Source organism: Medicago truncatula, chromosome 7, assembly GCF_003473485.1.
Source record: "Medicago truncatula cultivar Jemalong A17 chromosome 7, MtrunA17r5.0-ANR, whole genome shotgun sequence".
NCBI classification, from domain to species: Eukaryota; Viridiplantae; Streptophyta; class Magnoliopsida; order Fabales; family Fabaceae; genus Medicago; species Medicago truncatula.
The window spans coordinates 49,899,478-49,927,266 of record NC_053048.1 but is presented as its reverse complement, the minus strand read 5'-3'; the positions used below and the strand labels follow the sequence as shown (position 1 = coordinate 49,927,266).

The 27,789-nt window shown below is 30.5% G+C and overlaps 2 protein-coding genes across 2 annotated transcripts; both read right to left on the bottom strand.

The window, feature by feature from the left end:
• Positions 1-603: 603 nt before the first annotated feature.
• LOC112416242 (probable CCR4-associated factor 1 homolog 11) lies at positions 604-1,962 on the bottom strand. Its single transcript, XM_024769419.2, has one exon. The coding sequence runs from the start codon at positions 1,819-1,821 to the stop codon at positions 955-957; it is 867 nt and encodes a 288-aa protein (XP_024625187.1). The 5' UTR covers positions 1,822-1,962; the 3' UTR covers positions 604-954.
• A 10,728-nt stretch (positions 1,963-12,690) lies between these two features.
• Positions 12,691-12,993, bottom strand: LOC25499448 (protein GL2-INTERACTING REPRESSOR 1). Its single transcript, XM_013594715.2, has one exon. It carries the CDS (start codon positions 12,991-12,993, stop codon positions 12,691-12,693), a length of 303 nt encoding a protein of 100 aa, XP_013450169.2.
• Between the last annotated feature and the right edge of the window lie 14,796 nt (positions 12,994-27,789).

Genomic DNA, 27,789 nt, shown 5'->3' with positions numbered 1-27,789 from the left:
TAGCATATTTACAGTCATGATATCATTCTCCTAGAAGAATGAACTTCTAGTCAGATCGTAGAGCACATAATTATTTGTTTTAGTAGCTTTCAAAAGTATGGAAAGACGATTATTTCACGGCCTATTTATTATTTGTCACAATAAAGGTTGCAGAAATCAAGATTACAGATTAAGGGAGCATATTAGAAAAAAATCAAAGAACAGTTCCTATCTATCACTTTCAAGTTAAAAATAAAGATTCATGAAATTTGTCAAAACTCCAATAATTAAACATTCTTTTCAACAACCGTTCCATCTCTATTCAACCAATTAAATGTTTGTGAGAGAGAAACAGCCAAGACTTTCTGACAGTAAAAGACTGGATAATGGAAAATTAAAATAAGAAACAACTAAGAATATAAATAAACGAAGCAATGTTAGTGCATAATTTTACGCAGCATCCATGCTATGATGTTCAACTGTGAAGTTATTGCAATCCAATGAAAGAATTCATCCAAACAGACTATCCAAAATGGAGCCAACCAAAAGAAGGTGTCCCTTATACTTACCTTTTGACAGAAGTAGCTTGACATTTTAAAGATGAATAAATCAACATGAACTAAGTGCAACTTCAACATAATTGTTTCTGTTAAATAAATCACGTCTACAATAATAGTGAACAATAGGTAATGCAAAAATTCAGTCTATTGAGAACTCGGTCTAGTAAAAAGTACCTAGGAAAACACTAACCTCTAACTCAAATGTATTAACACATCCTCAAAGAATAATTGCACTGCCTCATGCCCTACTACACTATAGTCATTTAGATAAAATGCAAAAATATTAGAACCCATAGAATAAAAATTTCCTAATGAAATTGATACACCCGAATTCGGACACTATAGGGATAAACAAAAAACCAAAACAAAATCGACACTGACTCAATTCCATCAATAAAAGTGAAAAATTAAATAATCAGCGAACTTCTAATCCATACAATACACCGGCATATTTGACAAACCCGTCTGCTTTCCCAAAGTAAAGCTCTCTGATATTCTGAAAAGCATGCAAAGTAAGCAAACTATCCGAACCAGCTTGATGACTCTTCCCTATAAGCCTCTCCACCTTCAAACTCCGACAAACCCTGTCCAATCCACCATGCAAATTCGTGCAAAACCTCATCAAATGCTTCACATCGAAAACCTTATCACCGAAAAACACCTTTACCAGCCTCAAAAACTCCTCCAAATCATCCGGTAACAGCCTCTGCGTCAGCAATTTCACCAAATACCCGAAATCATACGCACTATGAAACGTTACCCAGCTAACAGAATCAGCACAAACCAAACCGGAAGACATCATCAACTCAGCAAACTTAACAGAATCAATCCCGCACTCACGATTCTTCTCAAAATCAATCCCTTGTCTCCTCAACAACTCAACAGAATCAGCAGCATGATCATCACGCGCCACATCAAAATCCTTAAAATTAAACTCCCAAATATAACTATTTTCAGTATCTAACGTTGGAAGATTACCTTTATGATCAGAAAGAGTTAACCCAATCTGAATCAAATTCAACCTATCCACATTCGCCTTCAACACTGCATAAAGACACGCGCCACGGTTCTTGAACGGCGAATCACCGGGATCCGCCCTCACAATCACACCGGGAAACTCCGTGTCCATTGAAATTAGCGGATACTGATCGATTAACGATCGAATCAACTCGAATTCGTGATCAAGATTTGAACTCCACACTGATCTTGTAAGAATGGAACCATTACTGGATCGTGGTGAAAGAGGAATCGATTCCGTTAGGGTTTTTTTGCGGTTACACATTGTGTTCAAGTGGCCAGAAATTAGGGTTTGGCCAAAGTAGAGAGAAAGAAGAAAAAACGCCAGTTTTTATTATCGAATTGATGCAAAAAAAAAAAAGGAAATTAAGAATTAATTTGTGTTATTTGATTTGATTTGGATTTTGTTTGTGTAAAAGGTGGAATAGGTTTTTTTTTTTATTTACAGTGGAATGAAAAGCTTGGTTAGGTTAAACGTTGATTTATTACAGTAATAAAAACGGGTTAAGCGTTTACAGTAACAAAAACGCGTCAACGTGCGTAATTTTTGTTTCTTTGATAGATTCAGAGCTTAGGTTACTTTTTTTTTGTAGTAAAATTGTGGATCACTTTTTTCTTAGTTTACTGTGTAGATTCATGTTTAAGTGTGTGTTTGGTATGGCAGTGGGAAAAATGAATTTTGATAGAATTGAGTTTGAGAGAATTGTTTTTGGATAAAAATGAGTTAGATGTGAATTGATTTATGTTTTGATACACTCGTTTAAAAGTGATTCTTATGAATTAATTTTGTTTGTATATTTTAAATCAAAATTACTTTTAAATGCATAATTATCAAAATAGGTCCCAACTTAAATTACATTACTTTTATATTTAACTTTGTTTATTTTCCTTCATAATAATTTATCAAGTAATAGGTAAAAAAAATTATATGTTTATAAATTGTTTTCTTTACATTTTTTTTTTGGTGAATTGTTTTCTTTACATTAGTTTCATTAAATTATTTTATCTTTTTTTAACAATAAAAAAAAATCCTCTCCGCAAAAGAAGAAAAGCAAATCATCACAAAAAAAAAATTAAAAAAATAAATAATAGAAAGTCTATGATAGAGATTTAATAGACCAGTGAGTTAAACCTAACAAAAAGTCCATGTACCATCTTCTTCAATCTATTGCCACAACAACGATAAAGCAAGCTGCAGATCTAAAAATATTAGAAAACAAATTACAAAGAAAGCAAGAGTAAAATAGGATGATAAACATGTCACACATCTTTAAAGGCTGAAACCACGTTTTCCCCTGCCGTAGAAGCTATGAATCTGAGCTTAAGCAAAACCACGTTTGGAGACAAAAATCACATTTCACAAACTTGCTTTTTCATTCATCCAAACAACATGTTTAAGGGCAGAACGACATTTAGAAAAAGTAAACCACGTTTGGAGCCTCAAAACGCGTTGTCAAAAGTATAACCGAGAGGAGCAAGCAATGTCACCATATAACATCAACATTAAACAAATCTCAGAGTCAGAATAAATATACCATCGTACAACAAATTTCAGAATAAAACATAAAAGATTGGCTCAATTATTTTTTTTACTAGTCAAATAAAAGCAACGATACGGTTTTTAAAAGCTTGTGGACCAACCCGATCCGCTACGACCCGCTTTTTTTAATGGACCAACTAGAGGGTGGCCTCAAAGCCATAGTTTGGCACGCGAAGAAATGATGGGTTAAATGAGTTTCTATGACAAGACGACTCCATTTTGCCACCCTAGTTGCATTTGAGGTAGTAATTTGATTGATGTTATTTCGAAAAAAATATAAAGGAATGTTAGGTCATTAGGGCCAACTTTTTTGAATGGACTAATTAGAGGGATAGGTTCAAAATCTTAGTTTGGCACGTCTAAAATGACAGGTTAAACAGGTCTGTTGGATAGGGCTAACACCGGTTTGCCACATGTTATAGTTGATGTAGTAATTTGATTAATGTTGGTTAAAAAAAATACAAGGAAGTGTTAGGTCATTATGGGAGCCTGAAAGATTAATATATTGACCTTTTTTTTAGTAAATATTGTAATAAGTGAGTTGAATATCACATTTAAATTTACAATATTAAGACATTACATATATGTATCCTCTCACTTATATTTGAACTTAAATTGTGTCAAAGACGAGATTCATTCAAGTCTTGCACCGGGTAGTTTGAAAAAAGAAGTTGATGATTATTATAAATATGAGTTAGTTCAATTTTTCTTTACTACAACGCCTTTAGTCTTTTGGGTATATTGGCGGTTTGGATAATTGTGTATTGTCTTGAGAAGTTTGAAATTTTTCCGTGGAAAAATTGTAAAATCTGCGTGAAAGGGTTTACAATTTTCTCCTTGTAAAAATAGCAGGTTGAGTGATAAATTTTTTTAGTGAAATGCCTTTTATTTACTTTTTTTTCTTATCGAGTTAATATTTTCTTTAACTACTGTCCCAATAACTAGAATAAAATAAAAGGTATTACGGGAAGAGAGCAAAGGCTCTAATCAAGGGAGGAAGAGAAGCATTGTGTCGCGCTATTTATTTAAGGCAAATTCTATGGTACACCTAATAAATTTGGGTGTATTGGTACACCAAGTCGTAAAATTAATAATAAATAAGTTTTTTTTTTGAAGAAAAATAATTATTTTCTATCATTGACAACTAAGATAATTAAATTTTATTTACCAAAAGCTTCGACGAAATAAAATTTAATTTTTAAGAATTTTTATTACTCATAACAATGAATATTGATTATTTTTTAGGACAAAATGTAAATTTTTTAATATGTTCCTTATAAATAATGAAATGATGATTTTTCTTATGAAATGATGTTTTCTAAAATATAAATATTGATAAATACCTTTTTATTTCATTAAAGTGATCATTAATTTATATATTTTGTGAAATAAGAGTACCGGTACACTTAAAATTGTGAGTGTACCGTATAAGTTTTCTTTAAAGAGAGATTAATTAACATTTTAGTTATATTTTTTCTTAAATAACTTTAAGGTCACATTGAAGTTCAATGTTCCTTTTTTTACGGGAGAATGGACTTCTCCTCATGGTTATACACAATCCAAGACTGTTTATTTGGTCCATGAGACCTTGATTGTGCTTTGGAAAAAGAAAAACCAAGTGAGATGAAATATTACATTACAATAAAATATATTATATATATAGTCAGCCTAATTTAACTGACACTTGCTCCACATATGAAAGTTTTTATATGTTAGAAAGAATCTCCTCCAAAGAAATTGCGGGATTTATTTGAATGCAAGTTTGCTTCCACAACATTAATCAATTGATTGATGATGAAAACGAGTTTGTACTTATTGAAGATGGAAGATACACGTTTTGATCATATTAATAAGTTTAACGAGTTTGTATTTGTACTTATATATGAATACATAAGAAAATATAAAAGATGAAGAACAAAAATTTCTCGTGTTGGTTTCACTAGCTAAGTCTTATAAACCACATTAACAGTCAACAAATGAGAGGGGAGAGATCACTGAAGGATAGTCAACAAATGATGGGCGTTGATAAATCATTTGAAGACAATCCAATATTATTGAATAAAGGTTGAAATGGAAAGAATTAGGGTGATTAATATTGTAGAAGAATCATAGATAATATCAAATTTCATTATTATTATTGTAAAGATTTTGGTCACATACAAAGTTAAATGTAAAAGATTCGAGGATTAATTGTGAAGTCTAAAGGAGAGAAAAGTTGCATAGTGTTACTTTTGCAAATGTGGTTTGATTAGGTGGACAACCTTTTACTGAAGTTGAAGTCAAAGTAAATGTGAGCATTGAATGAAGGAAGGATATGTTGTGTCTCGAAAATAATTAGGTGATATTGGTTAACTATAATGTCACAAATGTATAAAAAACAAAAAGACCTTAGGAAAGAGAAAGAAGAAAAGCCACTTGTGATATTGTGGTTGGTCAATGTCATCCAAATGCTATCCGTTGTGTCTAAGTGGATATCCATCAAAGTACCACATGGAATAGTGGAAATAACAAAATAAGTAGAGCATTATTATAAATATGAAGATTAGGTTTGAGTTTTCTTCACCATAACAATCATTGTCTCATGGGAGTGCTGATGGTTTGAGCAGTTGTATGTCTATAAAGGGTTTGTAATCTTTCAGGTGAGGTTTAGCATGAAAAAGCTATTTTTTTCCCACCATGGGAAAGTTAGTTTTTGACCATTAGATCAAACCAAGAACACATTGTTATCATACTCCCTCATCACTAGATTTTCTTCTATTTATTGAATATATTTTTTTGAGGGAATTTATTAATTATATTTTTTTTTAGGGAATTTATTAATTATATTTGAATAACACAAACTGTTATAATTTTATTAAAATGAAAGCATAACATATTTTTAACAGTATCTTTTGTTTTTATTTTTGAAAGGGAAAAAAATGTTTATAAATAGAAAAAAAATGATAAATGTAAAATAAAAAAATTGGAAAATTTTGATTAGTACCCAATTAGCCTTCAACCAAAGAAAGAAATCGGTGCAAAAAATGAGGAAAAAAAAGTCATCTATGAATAGAAGAAAAGAAGAAAATTTAGTGATGAACGAGTATGATAAGGATGTGTTCTTGATTTGATCTAATGGTCAAAAACTAACTTTCCCATGGTGAAAAAAAAGTACCTTTTCCATGCTAAACCTCACCAATCTCAATGTAAAAAATTGTAGTCGTGTTTATTGATCATTTACTTGACTGTGAAGCAATAACGCGAGAGCTTCCTTTGAAGAAGAAGGAACAAAGTCAAACTTATTCTACTATGAATTTGGCACAAATAATTAAAGACTTCAGCACAACATGAAATCAAATCAATAAAGATCAAGAATGGATACTGAAACGGGGTTAGGAATGAACAGTTACTCATGAGTGTGCAAAACTCTTACGCAAAACAAGGATTAATGCTTTTTTTTTTTCTCTTTATCAATGGCATGCAAGCAAATCAGAGGAGGAACTTATCAAAGTAAGACAACATATATTAGAAAGAAAAATTAAAAAGATGGAATATAAATCATAAATCTAATGTGGATAGCTCTTGACAAAAATAAAAAAGATGAATCCAAAAATCTAAGAGAACGAACTAATAAAGTTAAAATTAATCAGAAGTCTCAAACGATAAACCCATTTTGATTGGTACAGAACTTTCGAGTGTGTTCGTCTTAAAGTGTCATCTCAAAACCTCCTTTTCTTTCCTTGTTTGGTTGGGGGAGGATAACCCTGGTAGAGGATTGAAGCATTTCACGCTCCTCTCTCAAATCCAGCCCATCATGGGCCTCGACCCTTGACACGTGGTTTTAACCGAATTTTTGGTTATACTGCAATTTTTTTGAAATCTCATATCTTTCGACCAAAAAAAAACTAGTCAATAATAATTACTTAACTTTTTTTTATATATAAAATCCAAGTAACTTAACCTGTACTACTAAATTAAGCTAACTAAAAAAAGTCTTGTACAAATAAACTTACAAAAAGAAAATCTTGGCCAAATAAAGACTCAGTTTGATGATTGATCCATCTTGGTTGGATTTAATTGTGTTGGAACATGGGGCATACTAGTGTGTAAATTGAAAAATCCTAAAAATTCCACATTGGAAAGAGCTAACATAATACTGATGTATATAAGATTAATGTAGGACATGTGTGTGTTATCGTCGTTTGTCAGTTGGTCTCCTGAGGGGTATCCAACTTTGTAAAATGGAAGAGGACACATTCAACTTGACTGCCACACGTATGTTGTCGTCTATTGGCTGGGTCATAACTATGTGATGTATTATTTTTTAGAAACTGCAACCTTAAATAAAATATTTGAAATTTTTATTTCATTCCACGTCAGATCTCATTGACACGTTTTACTTATGTCGATGTGTGTCGGACACACGCCTACAGGCGCTCTCCATGTTCCATTCCTTATCGAGCTCAATCAAGACGTATGTTTCCTAACTTTCATTTGATATGAGCCGTCCACTTTTTTTACTGTTACGTTTTCAACTCTATAAATAGATCGCTCAAGTCACCATTGAGCAATTTGTACAAAGTTGAATGCATTACTCAACTTTCTCTTCCCCCTCCTTTGCCCTACACATTTCTAAGTCATATTTCCCTTTTTTTTGTCCCTTCAGGAAAATTTGTTCCCATTTGGAACTCTTATGGTCTCAATACCATATTTGTTGAGGGAGGCTTCTGCCTTATTTGAGGGCGAAGTTTTAGAACGATTCCTTTACTGCAATAGAAAGTCTCACAGTTTTTATTTGACTATATCATTTCAAATTTAGCACTTGTAGTTAAAATCATGCAGAACCAAAAGACATGGATAGATATAGGGCCTTAAAAGTGTCATTACTGGCTATAGGATTTTTTTTTTTCAAGCAAGTCGATTAACATAAACCATAGTTGAATACGAAACAAAACCTGCTGCTCAAACTTCAAAAACAGCTCATAATAAACATAACTGAGAAAGTGCAACAAAACTGACATAATCTATAAATAAAGGGCATCAACTATTAGCTCCAATAACAATTTATGATGAAGCACCACTTGGAATGTCTGCTCGTAGCTTGGGCAGTCCTTCCAACACCACGAACAAAACAGACCATTCCTTTCAACAAATAATTGGATGTATTTGTTCATGAAAGAAGACAACGAGAAAAAAATGAAGTTTAAAAATTTTATGGTGTATTTTGTTTTGTTTTTATTTTTTATTTTTTTTCACACATCAAAGACCTTCCAACATCTTAATGACCCTACTTAGGTCACAAGCTTGGCAAAAATTTTATGGTGTATTATAATTATTTTCTGTTTTGGATTAAACATGTATTTGATTCCTATAAATATTCTAATTTTTTGTTTTAGTCTCCTAAAGTATTTTTTCGATTTTTAGACCTTAAAAGTTTTTCAACCACACTTTTAATCCCTACTTTTAAGTCAAGTCATGTGTACCCTTCATATTTTTAAATGGATTTTTAGAGGAATGTTTAAAATGCTATAATAATCTCTCCCAAAAGAATTAGAATTTTTTTAACAAAAATTGAATTAATTATGAATTTTGAAGTAATAAAAATATACATATTCATATTTAATTTATCCCTTATTAAAGAAATTTAAACTTTTGCGTAAGAGATTCTATAATGTAGTAAACACGAGTACAAAAAAAATCAATTTTTTTGAATGATACACATAAATTGACCAAAAAGTGGTGATTGAAAGTTTTTGGTGGACCAGAAGCCGAAGAAAATCTCTAAGGAGACTAAGATGAAAACTTAAAATGTTTATAAAAGACCGAAAACATATTTAACTCCTCATTCTTATTTGAATATATTAAAAAGCACTAATTTTCGGTAACTCTTTAGTTACATACACTTGCCACCCATATGATTTTTATGATAAATTATAATCAGTATCTGATAATTATTCTCATTTTTTCTTAGAATATATTAAAAAATTAATTAATTGATTAGTGACATACAAACTATATTGTGTATGAATTGTTGTAGCCATGGGCGGATCCAGTTTGAAACATGGTGTGGCAGTTGCCATACCAGATTATTTCCTTTTTTTTTTTTTTTCATATACTTAGACTTAAATAATTATATATATAATATAAGTTGCTTACATGTCACAGGTTTCTCTCTTGACCTAGCGGTTTATACTTGATGGATGATTTGTATGACATGTGTTCAACTCTTGCTAAGTTGCAGTTATGATTATTTTTTTTAAATTATTAATATTAATAAAAAGGGTGTTGCAGAGAATTGAACCTGTAACCTGTGAAGCCCGGATACGAGATACGATACGGATACGACACTGCACCGATACGCCGATACGGAAAAATTTCAAAAATCAAGATACGATACGGCTGGGATACGTTAATAAAAAAAATTATATAATTAAATGTACTATATAATTATAACCATTTTTTTAATATGCAAGTATATTAACAAACACAAGAAACCATGCTCGTAGCACATTAATATAAATATAATATTGACGATTAAGAGAAAGGGAAAGATGCAATTGGTTGTGTGGTGTGGTGTGGTGCGGGTCGTACGGGCACCAAAGAAAGATAAAGAAAATGTATATATATTATAGTAATTTATTCTTATTTTTTACACAAAAAAAAAACAGAAATCAAAATAATATAAAAAACACAAGTATCCGTGCGTATCGGAAAGTATCGGATAATTATTTTTTAAAAAAATAAAATTTAATATTTGGATACTCTCCGGATACGTATCGGGAAGTATCGGTGCAGGATACGCAGGGGATACGGTACGTCATCCATTTTGAAGTATCGGGGCTTCACAACCTGTAACCCTACAACACCATGTTAAAATGCTCTCACTCAAACCATTTTGCTATACTATTTAAAGTGTTAGTGATCTACTTTGTTAATATATATAGTTTTTTTAAAAGTTTTGCCACACCAATATCAAATGTCTAGATCCGCCCCTGATTGTAGCTTCCAACAATATTCTTGAGTGACTCGTTTGCATAAAATAACATCAAAACAATGACGTGGCATACCAAAAAGAAGCCGCAGTTGAGAAATAACAACTTGTCATTTTTTAGAATAAATAAAAGTACCTAAAAGGTTTTTTACAAAAGAAAATTGAAAAATAAAATAAAAAAGTTGGGTGCTTTTCAAAAAACTAAAATATGGTTATTATCGTAATGTTAGTGGTTGTTTGTTTTCTAATGATTATAGTGAATTATAAAAAAATATTCGTGTTTATTTAAATATGTCAACTTATTAGGTCTAATTAGGTTTTAAAATGATTGATGCTCTTGTTTATTTAGCTAAACATACTTTTCATAAAGACGCATCTCTGTATATTTTTTTAAAAAGTGTGGTCGACCTTAAGTAGGTTAGGGCATGTATTTGCCTAGAACAAACTAGTCTACTTTTTTTTACAAGACAAACTCGTTTACTTTTATCCCTGGTTAGAGGTATAGTTCAGCCATATGTTTTTTAAGGATTTCAAATCCTCTTTAAAGTTGTGAGTTTCTTTAATGTGAAGTTAAGACCAAAGAATGTGTTGACTTAAATTCAAGCGGTATTGATTAGGGTATTTATGTGCAATTATGTCGTTCTGGTAATCTATAAATGCACCATAAATGAGTATACGCGCGATTTCTGGCGTTGACTTAGCTTCAATTGGTGATGACTGGCGTGTTCAACTGAGCATATCTAGATCGGTTCAATATTTATGTCATTGTATAACTTTTCTTGACTTAAATTAATTATCACAAGACTTTCTAACCCATAAGTTTTCCAAATTAAAGATTTACATTGGTTAGTAAAATCTTTCATTAACAAGATGAAGACACTATTGCAAAGAAGCACCATTCTAATTATGATTTTTGGTTAGAAATTTCAAATCCAATGGCTATAATTCATCCACTAATAGTCTATCATTCCTTTAATGCAAACTTTACTAATGAAACTGACTCTACGACAATTATGGTATTCTCATGTGTCTAAGATTTTCTTCTGGGACGAGTTTCATGTGTCTAACTAAGATGATTAAGGAAAAGAGTAAAAGCGCCAAATTGAACATAGATGAATAGGAAAATGGGCATGAAGGGAAACGAGATACATTGATAGGTGAATAAACACAAATGAGAGCAAACCTTTATGAAGGTTTGAGTCATAAAGGTTTATGCAAAAGGAAGCAAAATGTAAAGAAAAAATATCATGGACATCAAAGCAATTTTTTTTTCTTTTTTTCTTTTCAAAACACATCAAATGATCAAAATAATTTTATTTAGCTAAGGAAGGGGGAGGAAAAAAAATAGGTGGAAAAAAGGTTGGCATTTATCATCTGACGTAATATCTCCGTCATTATGCTCAACTGTCTCAATTACTCTTGCATTTATGTGATTTAAATGGTCTTAATAGAATGGCCATTTTTTTTTCAATGCTTGGAACTACCCAACCCAACCCACTCTCTATACCATCCTTTGTTTTGTAGTTTTACTCATCCTCCTCCTCCTAACACAATCAAATTTTCTTATACTATACGACATACAACTTTCACGTTATTGTTCTCATTATACTCGTGGATACACATGACCTAGAAATGATGGATATTAAAATATATTTTTCTTATTAAAAACTCAAACACTATTATAAGAAAAATTCCCCCATTGACTACCTATAGGGGATCTGAATGAAATTAGAAAATTAAATTTGCTATGATGATCGAAATTGTTAGCAAGCAATCTTAAATAAAGTCAACTTTCACATTTAATTACCCTCATTAGTTGCCAACCATTTAGTCTTAAATTTCAACGTGCAATTCCTTCTCTCTCTAATTACTTTTTTATTTTATTTATTTTTTGGGTCAAATGCACGTAAATAATTTTCTTAATTATATAAATAATAAAAACGCACATGAATTGATGATATTTCTTGGCTTGGATACAACGACATGCACATGTGTAATTTTACCTCGCATGAGTTCATTTCAGTGTAGTATGGTGTAAACATTGGTTATGTGGGCCTTAACATTCAAACCATTTTAAGTTTTTACTGTCCTCATAGTACTTCAGAGGATCTACACACTGTCGTCGTAGATACGATGTTAATATTATGTTACTTTTGTTGCCGCTATTTTTATTGAATGATGTCAAACATGAACAAATTGGATAAAACAGCAATATTAATAAAAGAGAAATGGAAGTCAAGATAAGCTAAAAGATTGATTTTGACCTTAAATTTCAACAAGAAAACTAAAAGGGTACATCATGTAAAACCCTACTACACTGAAACCCCCCTAATATTCTTAAATTTCACAGTACATTTTTTTTTTTTTACTATTGATTAAAATAGTGCTATTTACGCTCCACTTCTTGTCTCTTTCTCTGCTTTGACAAAATTGTTGGGATTTTTTTACCTCAATGAAAGATGGTAAAAATAGAGCGCAAGTAGCACTACTCATAATAAAAAGCATATTCCTAGGATTAAATTATAAGTTACTGCTACTAATACTACTATTAATGATAATATTCCTAGCTCTTAGAAAAACAGAGGTTTGAAACAGAGTACTCTGTTTCTAACTCTGTTATTACTCTAACTCTTCTTATTGTTGTTGTTCTCAGCGTTGAGAAAATCAAGCAAAACGGTGCTGTGACATTTTGGACATTTTGGATCATTCTCAGAGAGCATCACATACATGAGACAACGAGGACAACCTACTAACAGCATGGAGGTTGCTTCAGGGCTGCTTGATCCATTCTCAGATGAAACACATGAACTCGGCGGCGACACCGACGCTGATCGTGTTGGTGATGATTCCATTCTTCTGTTCACCCTTGGTGGTGACAAATTCAGCTTCAAATCTAGCTTTGGCCCACTTCCGTTTCTTCTACTCATCTTCTTCCTCTGTTTTCCTCTGTTTTCTACAAAATACATAATAATAAAAAAAACATTAATAAGTAAATAAATAAAGCATAAGACAATGAATTAAAAGATAAGAAAAGGGAGAAGAAGAAGCAGAAGAAGAAAATATTCATGATTACTCACCGAGTTTTTTGGATATAGAAGAGAAAAGAAGGAAGAACAAAAAATAGAATAAGAGTGTTTTTGATGTTGTGAGAATGGAGAGGGATTGAAGGGAATTTATACAAGTAAATGAAGGGGAGTGAATTAAAGCTTAATTAAATTGAGGAGGGTGTAAGGTGTAGAGAGAGAAAGAAGAGAGAGAAGAATTGAATTGAATTGAAGTAGTAATATTGGGTAGAAGAAGAGTGTAAATTGAGGCCAAGAAATGTATTAATTGTTTGGAAAAATCCCAAGAACTATGCAGGAATTGGAAATTTGTGGAGTAGTAAATATTGCAATTACACAAACTGCAGAAGGAGGCCCTTTCCTTCATTCATTGCTTATAAGAAATTAAATTAAAAAAAAAAAAAAAAAAAAAAAAGAGTCGGTGTTTAAGACTCTTAGAAACAATAGAGAAAGAAAAAAACTACAACTGCTTTTAATTTAATTTAGAGCTAACTGAACTCTTTATTATTTTTACTAATAATAAATAATTGTAATAATAATAGTTATTATCGAACACTACACCAATAATATTTAATATCAATCAAGTAGTAAACCATCAATTCTTTTTTTATTGTACTAGCAATGAAAGAAAAACAAGTGTAATAGGTGAGATGAACATCAATCTTAAATATACAACGGTGCCTTAAGAAAGGGAAAGGAAATTAAATTCAATACTATGGTCGATGGGAGAGGAGATATATTAAAATGACCACAACTTTATTTAAGGGTGTTGCTAATTGGTGCCTTGGGACATCGGTTAAGGAGTAATAAATAAACAGATTTCATTTATTTTATTTTAATTAAAGTAACAAATAAGATAACTAATTAAAATAAAAAAAAAGTTATATTTAATAGTCCGTCAAATTTTCCTTTCCATTTCATATTTACATTTCTACATCCTTTTCATTTCTTAACAATTTTTTTTTTCTCGCAGATTTTACTCAAACCAATTTTTATTTCTGTAAATTTTTTGTGAATCATATTGTTTTTTTCAAACCAATTTTTTTTTTGAAGAAACTAAGCAAAATATATTATAGAAACAAACAGCCCCTCAAGCACAAGGTATGCTTAAGAAAGCTGAAAAATGTTAGTTACAAAAGAGAAAGGCGATAAACAAGTGAAATTTGTTCATTTAATGCTCCTTAACCGTGCCCCCGAGGCACCGGATAACATTACCCTTTATTTAAAATATGTTTCATAGTTTTTTCTGTTTGAAATTATAATTAATTTTGTTATACTACTTGTTTGTTATGATATATCAGGTGGAAGCACCCCCTTCATATGAATGTGAACTTTTCTTAAGGAAATAATAACGGTTTAGTTTGGGGTCCTTTACTTCGTAGAATTTCTGTTGCTCTTTAGTTGACTACACTCTCACTTGGAAAGTACAACCGTAGTCCATTCTTCAAAAGACGTTACTATCAGTACTTTGTTTGTTAGAAAGAAAGATGGGGAGGGAATTTGAATGAAGAAAAAAACAATACTTTTTTTTTCTTGTTTGGTTGTGGAGTAAAAGTGTAGGTTGATCTAGTTGGTAAATAGTCGATCTTTATCCGTAAAAACGTAAGTTCAACTCTTGTCGTTATTGTGAGCAATATGTGTTAGTAGCAATTAGTAGTGCTTAGTTTGATTTTGTAACTTCAAGGAACATGGTTCGAATTATAAGATAGTTGTGATATGATCATTAATGAAAAATTTCCTTCTAAACTTTTTTAAATTAATGTTTGGAAACGAAAGTTAGTTATTTTTAGCCAAATATCTTCCGCGGTCTTTTAGGTTAAATGTCTACAACAAATTAGTTCTTTAAATTTTTGTTAAAATTGGTCCTTTAAGTTTTTTTATATACAAATTGGCCCTTAAGTCATGCGATATTTAAACAGTTGCTTGTTTTTTTCAGCCAAGTTCGTTGAAAAAATGTTTATGAACCTGTTAACATTGAGGCGGTTGTTACAAAAATACTCATAACATCAAACATGATTACTTATGCATATTTTTTTTAAAACAAATTATATATTTAAAAAATTTCTTTTTCTTTTTGACGAACTTACATATATATATATTTTTTTGAAGGATGACGAACTTACATATATAAAAACGTTAGAAATATTAAGTACATATTTTTGTAAAAAAATAAAAATTAAGTGCATATTTAATATGGTCATTGAAATTAAATCATTTTATCAGTCCAGCCTATCATATTAATACTATTCCAAAATTAACTTTGAAGTTATTAATACTATTTCAAATCAAAATTATCTTTGAAGTTATAAATATTTATTTTTCCTTAGTTAAAATTTATATAGACTATGATGATATTAAATTAGTAATATGGGGGATACATTTGAAACTAATGAATAATATTGGAAATACATTTGATAGAAGATTTGTCCAAAGAGAGGAATGTCATTAATATTTTTTTTATTAAAATAATAAAATATTTATTCTTCTTTTAAAAAAATAAAATATTTATTGTATAAATTATTACTGGTCTATAGTATAATAGGTCTAAAAGACTTTTTGAGTTGTAAGTAGCGTGAAATTTTTAGCTAAATAGGCTCTAAGAGAAACTTATTCTTCTCTATTTAAAAATGCAAATGTATATATTAGCTGAAGTTTGATGTAGACTAGACCATAGGTCCTTTCGGTTCTTTTAGTCTATTCCCAAACATATATATATATATATATATATATATATATATATATATATATATATATATATATATATATATATATATATATATATATATATATATATATATATGCATATGCGTGTGATTTATTTTGTTGACTTAACTTCAGTTGATGATGAAGATGTGGCATGTTCAACCAAGCACACCTGGACTGTTCCAATATTTACATTATCGTATAACTTGTTTTGGTATGAAATTAATATAAGTTTTCTTGTTATATAAAAAAAAACAAAAATATATCATAGGATCCAAACTAGGCACATTATGTGCAACGAATAAATAAAAGAGCAAACGCATACCCACTGATACAAAAACTAAATGCATATCATGACAATTGCTACCCAAACCACGTTAGAGCTCCAAAACAAACCAATAACACTAACTCCCGCCAAAACCACCAAACCATATAATATGTTCTAACCCAAAAGTTTACAAAATGAAGGTCGAAGATTTTTACATTGGTTAATAAAACTAGGGTCTTGATAACGAGTGTCTTGGGGTATTCTTTAAGCATACTAAAATAAGCAATTACTCCATCCGTTTCAAAATACATGTCCAATTTTTGCAATGTGCACTATTCATTTGACTTATTTTGACCATACTTTTTAACTAATATATAAATACAAATATTAGCATGTAAGATGTTGTTTGATTTGTCTCGACAAATATTTTCAAAATATTAAATTTTTATAATTTTTACTTTAGAAAATTAAAGATATTAACAGTCAAAATTATGCATTGGCATATGTAAAGTGGTTGACTTGGACATATATTTTGAAACGGAAGGAGTATTTTTTAAAAAAGTCAAACATTTCGATTTCCAATACATTGATTACATGTATTTTTAAAAATACTTGCTACTTATAGTCATTAAAGAGTGTCCCAGGAACACTCGTTAACATTTATCATAAACTCAACTAACAATATTAAGACCGCAAGAACCAATTTAGTTTATAAGTCACAATACTTCACACCGAATATTTTGATGACAACAAATCAAAGAAACATTGTTTGATGTTTCGATGACAACATAGCGAAGAAACAATTTTTCTAATATATGTGTGTTCTAAGTATGTGTAGGATTCAAGTGTGTCATCAATGTAGAGTGTCACGTACACACTTATTGTGATGCCTCATGGTATGAAATGGAAAAAGTTAATTGGAGGATGATTTTGATGGACGCTATTAGAATTTAAGGATATTTTTTTTGCTATTTTGCAAATTTGTGGGATGCTATTAGATTTTGATGGATGCATTTAAAATGGGGGCAAAAATATTTTTTTTAAATAAAGATCAAAATTACATTTAAGTTAAAAATATATTCAGCGAAGTGAGATATGTTTTATCTCTTCTTCCTCTAATCGAGATCAAAGAGAGCAACGAAAAAAGTAAATACTTCTATGCAAATATATAGAGCCTCAAACGGGAATGCATCGTTTCATTTATCATGATAGAAGCGATATATCTATATTTTAGCGTCAAGTAGTGCTTGTAAGTAGGGTGGGAGGGAGTATTAGATTAAATTAATACACAACAATAATATAGGCCATTGATTATTCATGAAGAGAGCTTGGGGTTTTTCAAGGGAAAAAAAAATGGAGTATTTGTTTTAACCTCAGCATCACAGTGTAGTTAATGTTAGCAGATGATCCATCATTCATTTGTTGTCTTCTCAAGCTGAACTTTTTATTTCAGAATACCTACATGAAAATTCAGAATCTTTACTTTCAAAATTCAACAGAGTACTGATTAGATTTTGTCATTCAAGTTTTCTGATTGTAAGCATCGATCAATAGTTTCAAACCATGGAAAAAGGACCATTTGTGCACAGAAAGTATGTCTTTAATTAATTGCATATGTAGATAAAGTACAATATGTACAACAATTCAATTCAATAACATAAGTCACAGCATGTAGCTGGTAAGAAGCAATAATATGTATGCTGATTACAAATAGTGTGATTTAAATTTGTAACCAATGTTCCATGCATAGAAGTTGGGCTAGGTGAGATTCTTAATCAAATATCGAATTCTTCTTAAAATTTTCAATAAATTAAGGTCAAATGTAAGGTCTTTTAAGTTTTTCATTTTTCCCAAAGTCGTCCTTTAAGTTTCAAAAGTTTCAAATAAGTCATTTTAGTTTTTGAATCGTTTCAAACAAGTCCTATTGTAGATAGCATAGTTGGTAATTGCTTCCTTTTAGTTTTTGAATCGTTTCAAACAAGTCATTTTAGAGCATGGCAAATGGTGGATAATGCTCTTTGTTGCTATAATCTAAATCATCACCATCATCCTCTAAAAGGACTTGTTTGAAACGATTCAAAAACTAAAATGACTTGTTTGGGACTTTTGAAACTTAAAGGACGACTTTGGGAAAAACGAAAAACTTAAATGACCTTTAGATGCATTTGACCATAAATTTAAATATCATGTATCTGGGTGTGCCTTTATTAATTGGTACGGGTGTATCAACAATTTTCTTGCGAGTTGCAACCAACAAGATAAAAATGGTAATGTGACAAAATAATTTTAAGTTGATTTTAGGGTATTAGAAAGGACAAATGAGTGTGGTTTCTTGACTATTTCAAAATGTAGATTCTTAGGGTTGAACCAGTTTTCAGGACCTGTCAATTTTGATGAATGATTTGGAGTGTATTACACTCCATTTCCTTGCTAAAAACTTGAATTATACTTGCTAACTTGTGCCCCCAAGATAATGGTTAAGGAATCTACAAATAAATTTTTTAACTTGAAAATATAAGATGTTGCTTTTGATAAAGTAATGATTGCACAAATTTTCTATGAAAACTTACTTATTTTAGATGTTTAACGCTCTTAGGACACTGTTTAATATATGACTAAAAACAGTTTCATTAATTAAATAATCGAACTCGGTTCTACTAAAATGCTCACGACTTATTTTGCTGCCTTATCATACTTCCCAGTCGTGAAAAAATTTAGTTTATCATATGATAAGAAGCTTGAAATTATATCGCAAACATTTTGAGACATATCAAATATTACCTCCGTCCCTAATTATAAGATCCTTTTGAAAAAAAAAATTGTCACTTTTTATAAGACCCCTTTGGTATTACCAAGTACATTAATTATTTCTTTACTAACATACCCTTATTTATTTTGCATCTTTTTCTTCAATCAACAATAAATATTATGTTGAAAACATAAATTAACTCTCTCTCTTAAGGATAAAATTGTAAAAACAATAGTAATTATATACAAATTTAATACTACAACCAACTTTCTTAATCTCTGTAATTTTGACAAAATGCTCCTATATTTAGGGACGGAGGTAGTACTTTGTTTGAGAAATGCTAGTAAAATTCTCTTTTGATCACTCTCTTTAGCACTCGCTCTTTTATTGAGTGAAACCAATGTTTATACTACCACTTTATGTGTGTTTCATTTCAAAGAGTATGTCCTACATTAATTTCATCCGATAAAAAAAATATATATGCTAGCTTGCCACTTTGTATTCCTTTGATGTTAAGTGGAGGATAATAATCTAGGAGTGATTCACATAATATTAATTAGATGATAAAATTAGAGAATTTACCAATTAAAATTGCATTGAAAACTTAAAATGAGCTTCTTTTTGTTTTGTAAATATGAAAAGTATTACGGACCGAAGGTAAAATTAAAATTTATTCTAATTTTACCTTCAAATCAATATTATATGTATGCTTCAAGAAATTACACTTCATATACACCATTAATTATAAGTGTCATACTAAATTATGTTAGATTGTCACACACAAATTAAGGATACTATATAAATGAAAGAAATAAAATAATAGTTTTATCAAATTAATATTATATTTTTTACAAATTAATCTTTTTTTTTTGGTCGGGTAGTCTAGTGGCTAGAATTCACCTTATAAGGTAAATAAGTGGGGTGTCCGGGGTTCGAACCTCAGCCCCTGCATATAATAATGAATTGTCGTACCAACTGAGCTATGCTCACGGGACACAAATTAATCTTATTAACTATCGGCGTACATGACCTTATCATAAATGTAAAGAGAAGTATAATAACTTGCAAGTGATGCACATATTATTAATTAGAAGTTATAATCAGAAAAATAACTAATAAACATACTATACTCGTCTGTTTAATTTTTTTAATCTATGTAAAAAAGAAACTTAAAACACATTTTGAGTCGGTCATTAACTCACATTATAGGATACCTCATGTGGACGACCCAAGCTAAAGAAAATTAATTTGGTGAGTTTCTAAATATGGCACCCCTCTATTAAAAAGTCAATGAGAGAAATTAATAGGGACATAATGCTGTCTGCTGTTTGATCAAATCTTTATAGACTTATAGCAATTGAACTGCATGTTGTGCCAAAGCAAAAGAAACAAGGAAGAAGAAATAATTAAAGTTTAAGAGAGCGATTGCATATATATCCTCCTTGCTAGAAAGGATGATAGATCTACCATCTTGTCTAAAGTAAGAATACACCTAGATTTAAAGGTTAATTAGAAAAGGAAAAAAACCAAAGAAGTTAATTTGGGAATTTGTCTTGATTTCCATAGATTGGATTATTCTAAAGCATTTTTTATTGAAAAACATGTTAAATAATTCATGATAATGAAATAAATTTTGGGAATTCTTTTTTGCGTGCATAAGCTAAAACTATATATTAAAAACACAAAAGGAAACAAAATCCAGGAAAGAAAAAGAAAATAATAGTAATAAAAAAGGTCGAGGCTACATTAAAAAGTAGGTTAAAGTGCACTTTTCTCCTCCTAACTTTCAAAAATTTGCAATTTTGACCCCCTAAATACAAAAACTACAATTTTAGCCCCCTAAGATTTAGCCCATTTGCATCTTTGATCATTTTGGTCAATTTTGACCGATCAATGTCTATGTGGCATGCCACGTGTGTATAATTTAAGGAAGATATTGAGTAAATGGTCGATAGTTTCACGAAACAAAAAACTAGCCAAAACATTTTCACGATCAAGAAGGGATTTTACACCCAAATCTACCGCCGACATCAAACAACGAAACAGGGGGAAAGTGCACTTTAGCCTAAAAAGTAGTATAAGAACCAACCATACAGAATAATATCAACATCCATGCATCCCATATTTTTTCAATTTTTCTTTTTGGACTTTGAGATAACTTCATAAAAATCTTTATTATGATTGGAATCAACCTTATTTTTTTACAAGAGAAAACTTAATTCATTTCATTTATAATAAGAATAGAAACGGTAATAAGGATCAACCTTGTTACCATCATCAACTCAACCATGCACTATGTTCTACTAGTAATTTGATCTTTAGTTCCATCTGCTTTTGGTACATCATCGCTAAGGCAAGTCCTTATGTTTGATTATGATAGAACAATGTCATGGATCATATCAATCTGACCACATCCGCTTCATTTCCAGTGACAATGCACCATATCGTAAGACAAGTTTTGAGTTTTGCATGTCTTTCGGTCTTTATGTTGTGCAAGATAAAAAAGAGAGAGTATTGCTATGTATCTCGATATATATTGTCTCGAATTGATAGTGAAAAGTAATTATCCGATCAAGTTTCTTCCTGGCCACAAATCAATGGAGGTGGTCGGGTATAATTTAAGGAAGATATTGAGTAAATGGTCGATAGTTTCATGAAACAAGAAACTAGCCAAAACATTTTCACGATCAAGAAGGGGTTTTACACTCAAATTTACCGTTGCCATCACACAACGAAACAAGCTCTTGTTGCATGGTCGCACGGAGGAGATCTGGACGAAGGGTGGTGCGGAGGGTCGACAACACTCATCGTGCCACCTGCAAAAGCATCTACATCTTTGCTAAAAGAAGGTTTGGATGAAAGGAAGGTGAAGGCGGTGGGAGTTATCAATTAAAAATATTTTTTTGAAGAAACTAAATTAACCCACCTAAATTGACACATGGAGAATTGATCTTGGGACCTTGAGGAGGAGCACATTCAAAGGTCTCAAGTCAACACCACCAAACAAACCCAAGTGGATTTTAAATTAACAATATTAATTAAAATTGACTATTTTATTTTTATTTTTATAATCAACTAGAGTTTAAATGAAATCCACTAAAAAATAGAGTTTAAATACTTTTGCTTGCGAACAAAATGGGAGGAAAATATACAACAAGCCAATTGATAGACTTTGATAGAGTTTAAATACTTTTAAAAACTCATTTCAGGCATGAGCTTGTTGTGAGATATAATTAGTGGATGATCCGGATTGATAGACTTTACTATTATATTAAATTTTATATTGAGAATAACTCATTCTTATAAAATCGGTTCGTAAGATGATGATTATTACTCTTTGTGCATTCATTTCAAGTTTTTTATTATTTGTGGAACTTAAATTTTTTCTGATTAGTTAATTTTTTTTGTTAAACAAGTAACTTGATGGCCAAACTCAAACACTGTAAGTATGGAAAAAATAGAGAATCCAGATTTCAAAACTCAGTCTCTCAAACCAATATCTATGGAGTTTACCAACCGAATTACAATTAAATGAAAATTTTCCGGATATTTGTTTTTTGAGCAACCGATAAGTTATTAGTTACCGTTACCACACAACTTTTAATTCATAAATATGTGTACCATGCTACCAGCAAAAAGAAGTGCGAAAATAAATACACAACAAAATCATAGTACCGTGTAATGAAAAATAATGTAAAGATCAGTTGTAGTTTAAATTAATTTGCACGTACTTATTTTTGAGTTGGTATAATAATCGAATGTCTAATGTTGTGGATAAGAGCAGAATGTCTAAGGGAAGATATCAGAGTTTATTGAGTTCAGTAGAAACGAGATTGACCATCAAGCACTTGGTTGGGTTTTAATTTCCATAAAAACAAAAATACCTCTTTTATTAACCATATTCAATATCTTAGGTATGTACCATTTTTTTTTTGTTGGCTAATAGTATGTACCAGTATCTGTCTTTATCTCATACCGTTCCTTTTCATAAGTTTATGTTAAAACCAAACTTAGGTTGCAAAGGGCATCTCAATGGAAATTAATGAAAAGAGGGGACTAGGGTTATGAAACCAATCAAAAGTTTAGGGAAGTTCTATGATGTCGTCCTAAAAAATGAGGCTAACTAAGAACGAATTTAAATGACACTAACTATATTTTTGTGACTCATAAAATCACTTTTTTTCTCTTTCAATTTATTGTACATATTATAGTTAGATACATACAATCATGAATAAATTATAGTGATTCCAAGGTGTTGGTCGACATGATAACATGAAATTACAATTTTAATGGGAGTGCTCCTACCTTGACTTGGCGCATTTGTGAGTTTAAAAACATGAATTGGCATGTTCAAATTAACCATACTTAGCGTGAAGGTAATAGAGCAGCTGATTGGTTAGCTAACTTCAATTTAACTTTGAACGCTTTTGATTTCCATGTAATGGAGACTCCTCCAAGGGAGCTTCAAAATATTCTCTTTGATGACAAATCCGACGCTTGCGTGCCTCGAAATGTTCGTTTAGATTTGTAGTTTTCTTCTTGGATGTTTGCCCTCTTTTGTACCAAAAAAGAAAAACATTATCTAACATCTTGAATACTACTTAGACAAATACGTAAGTTTTCAAAAAAAAATATTAAAAAATAAAAAAAATATTTTTTAAGTGATTATAATATAAGAGTCCAAAAAAAGGTAGTTAGTGTTTGTTCTAATTCATTCTTAGGTTTCCTTAAAAAAAAAAATGTATAAAAGATTCTTAGGGGGTGTTTGTTTCCTGGTTTAAAAAATTATTCCCAGGAACATGGAGGTTGGAATTATAGATTCCTATGTTTGTTACAAAGTTAAAAAAATAACTCCTGGGAATAAAGAATTCCTAGGAAAAAAATAACTTCCACTTACCCATGATTTTATTCCCAAAGAAAGTGGGCGGGAATAAAAGATTCCCATGTAAATGGTACTAAAATGGAAATAACTACCCATATACCCACTATCACAAACAATTCCCATGAATCTGACAATTATTTACCAAACACAATTTTCTAAAAATACTCAGGAATAAGATACCCATTATTATTTCCCAGGAAAGGTTAATCCCAGGAATGAAATTTTAAACCGTCAAACAAACGCCCCCTAAGTATTTTCAAGACTCAATTAAATCCATCTTTTTTAAAAGAACACAGGAAACTCCCAAAATTTAAACCTTAACATATCCATTCTAAACACAAACCAACTCCACGAAAATATTTTAATGTGAGAAATAACACCATTGCAGTCAACCATATATGTACCATCATAATCATTGAATATAATTTGATTTCTTAAAAAAAACGAAAGAGCCACACCAACACTCCAAATTAAATGTCTAACCCTACTTTGCCCACTTCCCTCTAGTCAGTCATCCTTATAAATTGGATGAAATGAGCAACAACCTCATTAGAGAACACACCATCAAACCCAACCTCAGCACCAATACACATCAATAAATTATACGCCTACAAAACAAGTGTAGTTAACCCACTTCGATCATGAATGCAAAATAGAAAAAAATACAGTTTAATTGATATTCATCATGTAGCTTAACATTGCGTCAAAAAAATTAAATATCATGTAATGTAACGTACACCCCTCTACTAAATAACTTCATCCGACTTGGCAATTTATTTTGAAAATAAGAACACTCACCTATGATGGAATTGAGCACTTCTTCAAATCTAACATAGATGTCTCCAAAATCAGCATCCACTATATTAAAATGACTCAAAGAGTCATGCTCAACTTTCACTGTAAATCCTCCACATTTCTGTTGAAGCCATGCAATGAGGGGTGTTGAAAGAAGGAAAAAATCTGAGTTGGAGGAGGGAAGTGATGAAAGAGTTCAACTTGTTGAATGCTGCCACGGGGGACAGCTGTCGCGCGCTTATTTGTTGTGCCAGGCGCGTGCGCTACACGCGCAGAAGGAGAGAGTGGGCGACACACACGCGGAGAGAGAAGAGAGGAAATGGATAAAGCAAGACACATGACATTATGTGATTGGCTGCTTGGATTTTTATCTTCTTAATAATTTGGACTCAATTATTTCATTGCAAATAATTTTTTTTACCAAAATTTGTAATTTTTTTTCCTCTATAAATAGAGATTTGGATCATTTGATTTGGACACAGAAAAAAAATCAAGTTTTTCACTCTCTTAATCTTATCATTAGCTTTGTATTAGCCTTTCTTTTGAAGTTTTAGTGTTTATTTAGTGAAATGGATCCCACTAACAATCAATTCAACACCCAAAATTCTTCTGATTACCATTTTAGCTACCAAAATCCAAACAATTATCAACACCCAAATCAATTTCCCAACCAACATCCTCAAAACCCAAATCAATTCCCCAACCAACATCCTCAAAACCCAAATCAATTCCCCAACCAAAATCCTCAAAACATGTCTAATTTTGGTTTTGCCTCAAATTTCAATCACCCATCCTCTGTTCCAAACAACTTTAATCCTTAGTTTGTTGTATTGCATTTTATTTATGTTAAGAAAATAAAAATAAATTTTGTTTTTACAAAAAAAAAAAAAAATCTTAAGTGTTTCTTCATTTTAATTTAATTATAATCGATAATTGTAATTTGATGTAATTATAAAAACAAAAATATAAAATTAAATAAGAATAAGAAATAAAAGATGGTGGGGTAGGGTGTTGAATGAAAAAACCATTGGAGAGGTAAAAATTGAATTGGTGTTGAATTAAGAGAGAGAAAATGATGTGGAGTGTTGGGAATTGAAAAAGTGGATGTTGAGGGTTGTTGAATATAATTTGCCATTGTAAATGGTCTTATAAGCATTTTATAAAATGTGGGGCATTTGACGAGATAAAACATAAACTAGACCAAAGAAAGTCAATTATATGTGCATTAAGTAGACACATTTGAAATTGTTTTGTTAACTCATACTACTCTGTTCCTTTTTAATTGTTATTTTTGATATTTTATACAAACCAAGACAATTAATAATTTTTACTACTTTTGATGCAATAACGACCTTATTCATTTAACATCTAATTTTATATATTTCTCTCTCCGCAATCAATAACCAAGGATAATATTGATAAAACAACATTTAATGTTGCATTGACCTTAAAAAGTGATAGTTAAATAGAAACAAAAATTTTCTCCAAAAAAAACACTTAAAAAAGAGCGGAATGAGTATTTTTGTATACTCGATTGGTCTAATAGCACTTACTCCCCGTTTTGTTTTGTTTGCTAGAGTCAATCGGTAGATGAAGAATTGAAGTTTAGTTTGCCGCATATGGTAATTTTGATTATGTAAGACATCACAATTGTCTACTTATAGATAAGATCATAGTTAATGACAATAAAAACGAGTGTTAACTGTTTTAACAATTTGTTTGATGTTTGATGTAACTTAAAAAGACGAGTTTGAGATGTAGTTACGCACTAATGAATTTTTTTAACAAATTTTTACTTTTATCTGTCAAAAATTATTTTAGTGTTATTTAATAGTGAATGATATCAGTTGAGGACCCTTTTGGACAAAAAAAATTGATGTTTGATGTAACTTAAAATGACGAGTTTGAGACGTAGTTACTCACTAATGAATTTTTTTTAACCATATTTTATGGTGACATCTAGGGTGAACCATGAATAAAAATCATTAGATTATGTTGTCCTATCAGATTTTATGATATGTAACAAATTTTTACTTTTTATTTGTCAAAAAATATTTTAGTGTTATTTAATAGTGAATGATATCAGTTGAGGACCCTTTTGGACAAAAAAATAAGTTCTTATATTCAAAACACATATTTTTATAGATAAGAGGTCATTTGAACTTTTACTATTGTATCTTGTTTAAGGTGTCAAGTTCTTTATTATTATTATTATTATTTTATTTTTTTTAAATTTGATATCTGATCCAATGAATAGGGACGACACCATGTGTATGGGTATGTGGGCCGAGGCCCTTGGTTCCTTTTCAAAGATTTTTTATTTTTTTTATACTCACTCTCTCAGTTTTAAAATGAATATCGTTTTAGTAAAAAAAAAATTGTTTCAAAATGAATGTCACTTTCAGTTTTCAATGTAATAATAACTTTTTCTTTTCAATTGTACCCTTCAATTAATACTATGTTACACTACTTCCAAAGAATTATTTTTTCTTTAATGAAAAACAAACTAATAGTTGATTACGATAATTTGGTAAAATTGCTATGACATTTGCCTACTTTATTCCATTCCTTACTCTGTGTGCAATTGGCTAAAGCGACACTCATTTTAAAATAGATGGAATAATATCTAATGCATTAGTAAACTAAATACAGCGCATAATGGGAGGATAAAGTTTGACTTTGACCCACCCTATAAAACAAACTTAATACTAAGTGTTGTGTGTGTATACGATAATAATGTCTACAATACTTAAATTTTCTGTATATGTCCATGCAACGATTAATTTAGGAATCAATCTCATCATCCATTAGTATGGTGTCGAGTTCCTTTCTAATATTAATGCATATCTCTCCTACCACAAGTAGAGAGGTTATGACAAGAATTTTTTCAAACAAAATATAATAGGAGTAGATTAATATAATCTTCATCACGATGAGTTTACAAAAGAATCTTAACGAATGTTGAAAAAATGGATTAAAAAAATGCAGCATTTACTGCATTTATAAAGATAATATAGTATAGTACAATCCAAGCAGATCATAGCCATAAATATTAATACTCAATTGATGAAAGTTTGAATTGAATTCTCAAACCCCTCTCATTGAAATGCATGCAAAGCATTTAGTTGCATAGCTACAGATTAGCCTCTAAATATGGAGGCAGAAATTAAGAACTCGACAGGGGCCTCTGTTACTTTAGCTTTGATTACTCTTACGGATCAGAGTGCAGCATTCAAACGCCATTAACGGATCAATTTCATGTGC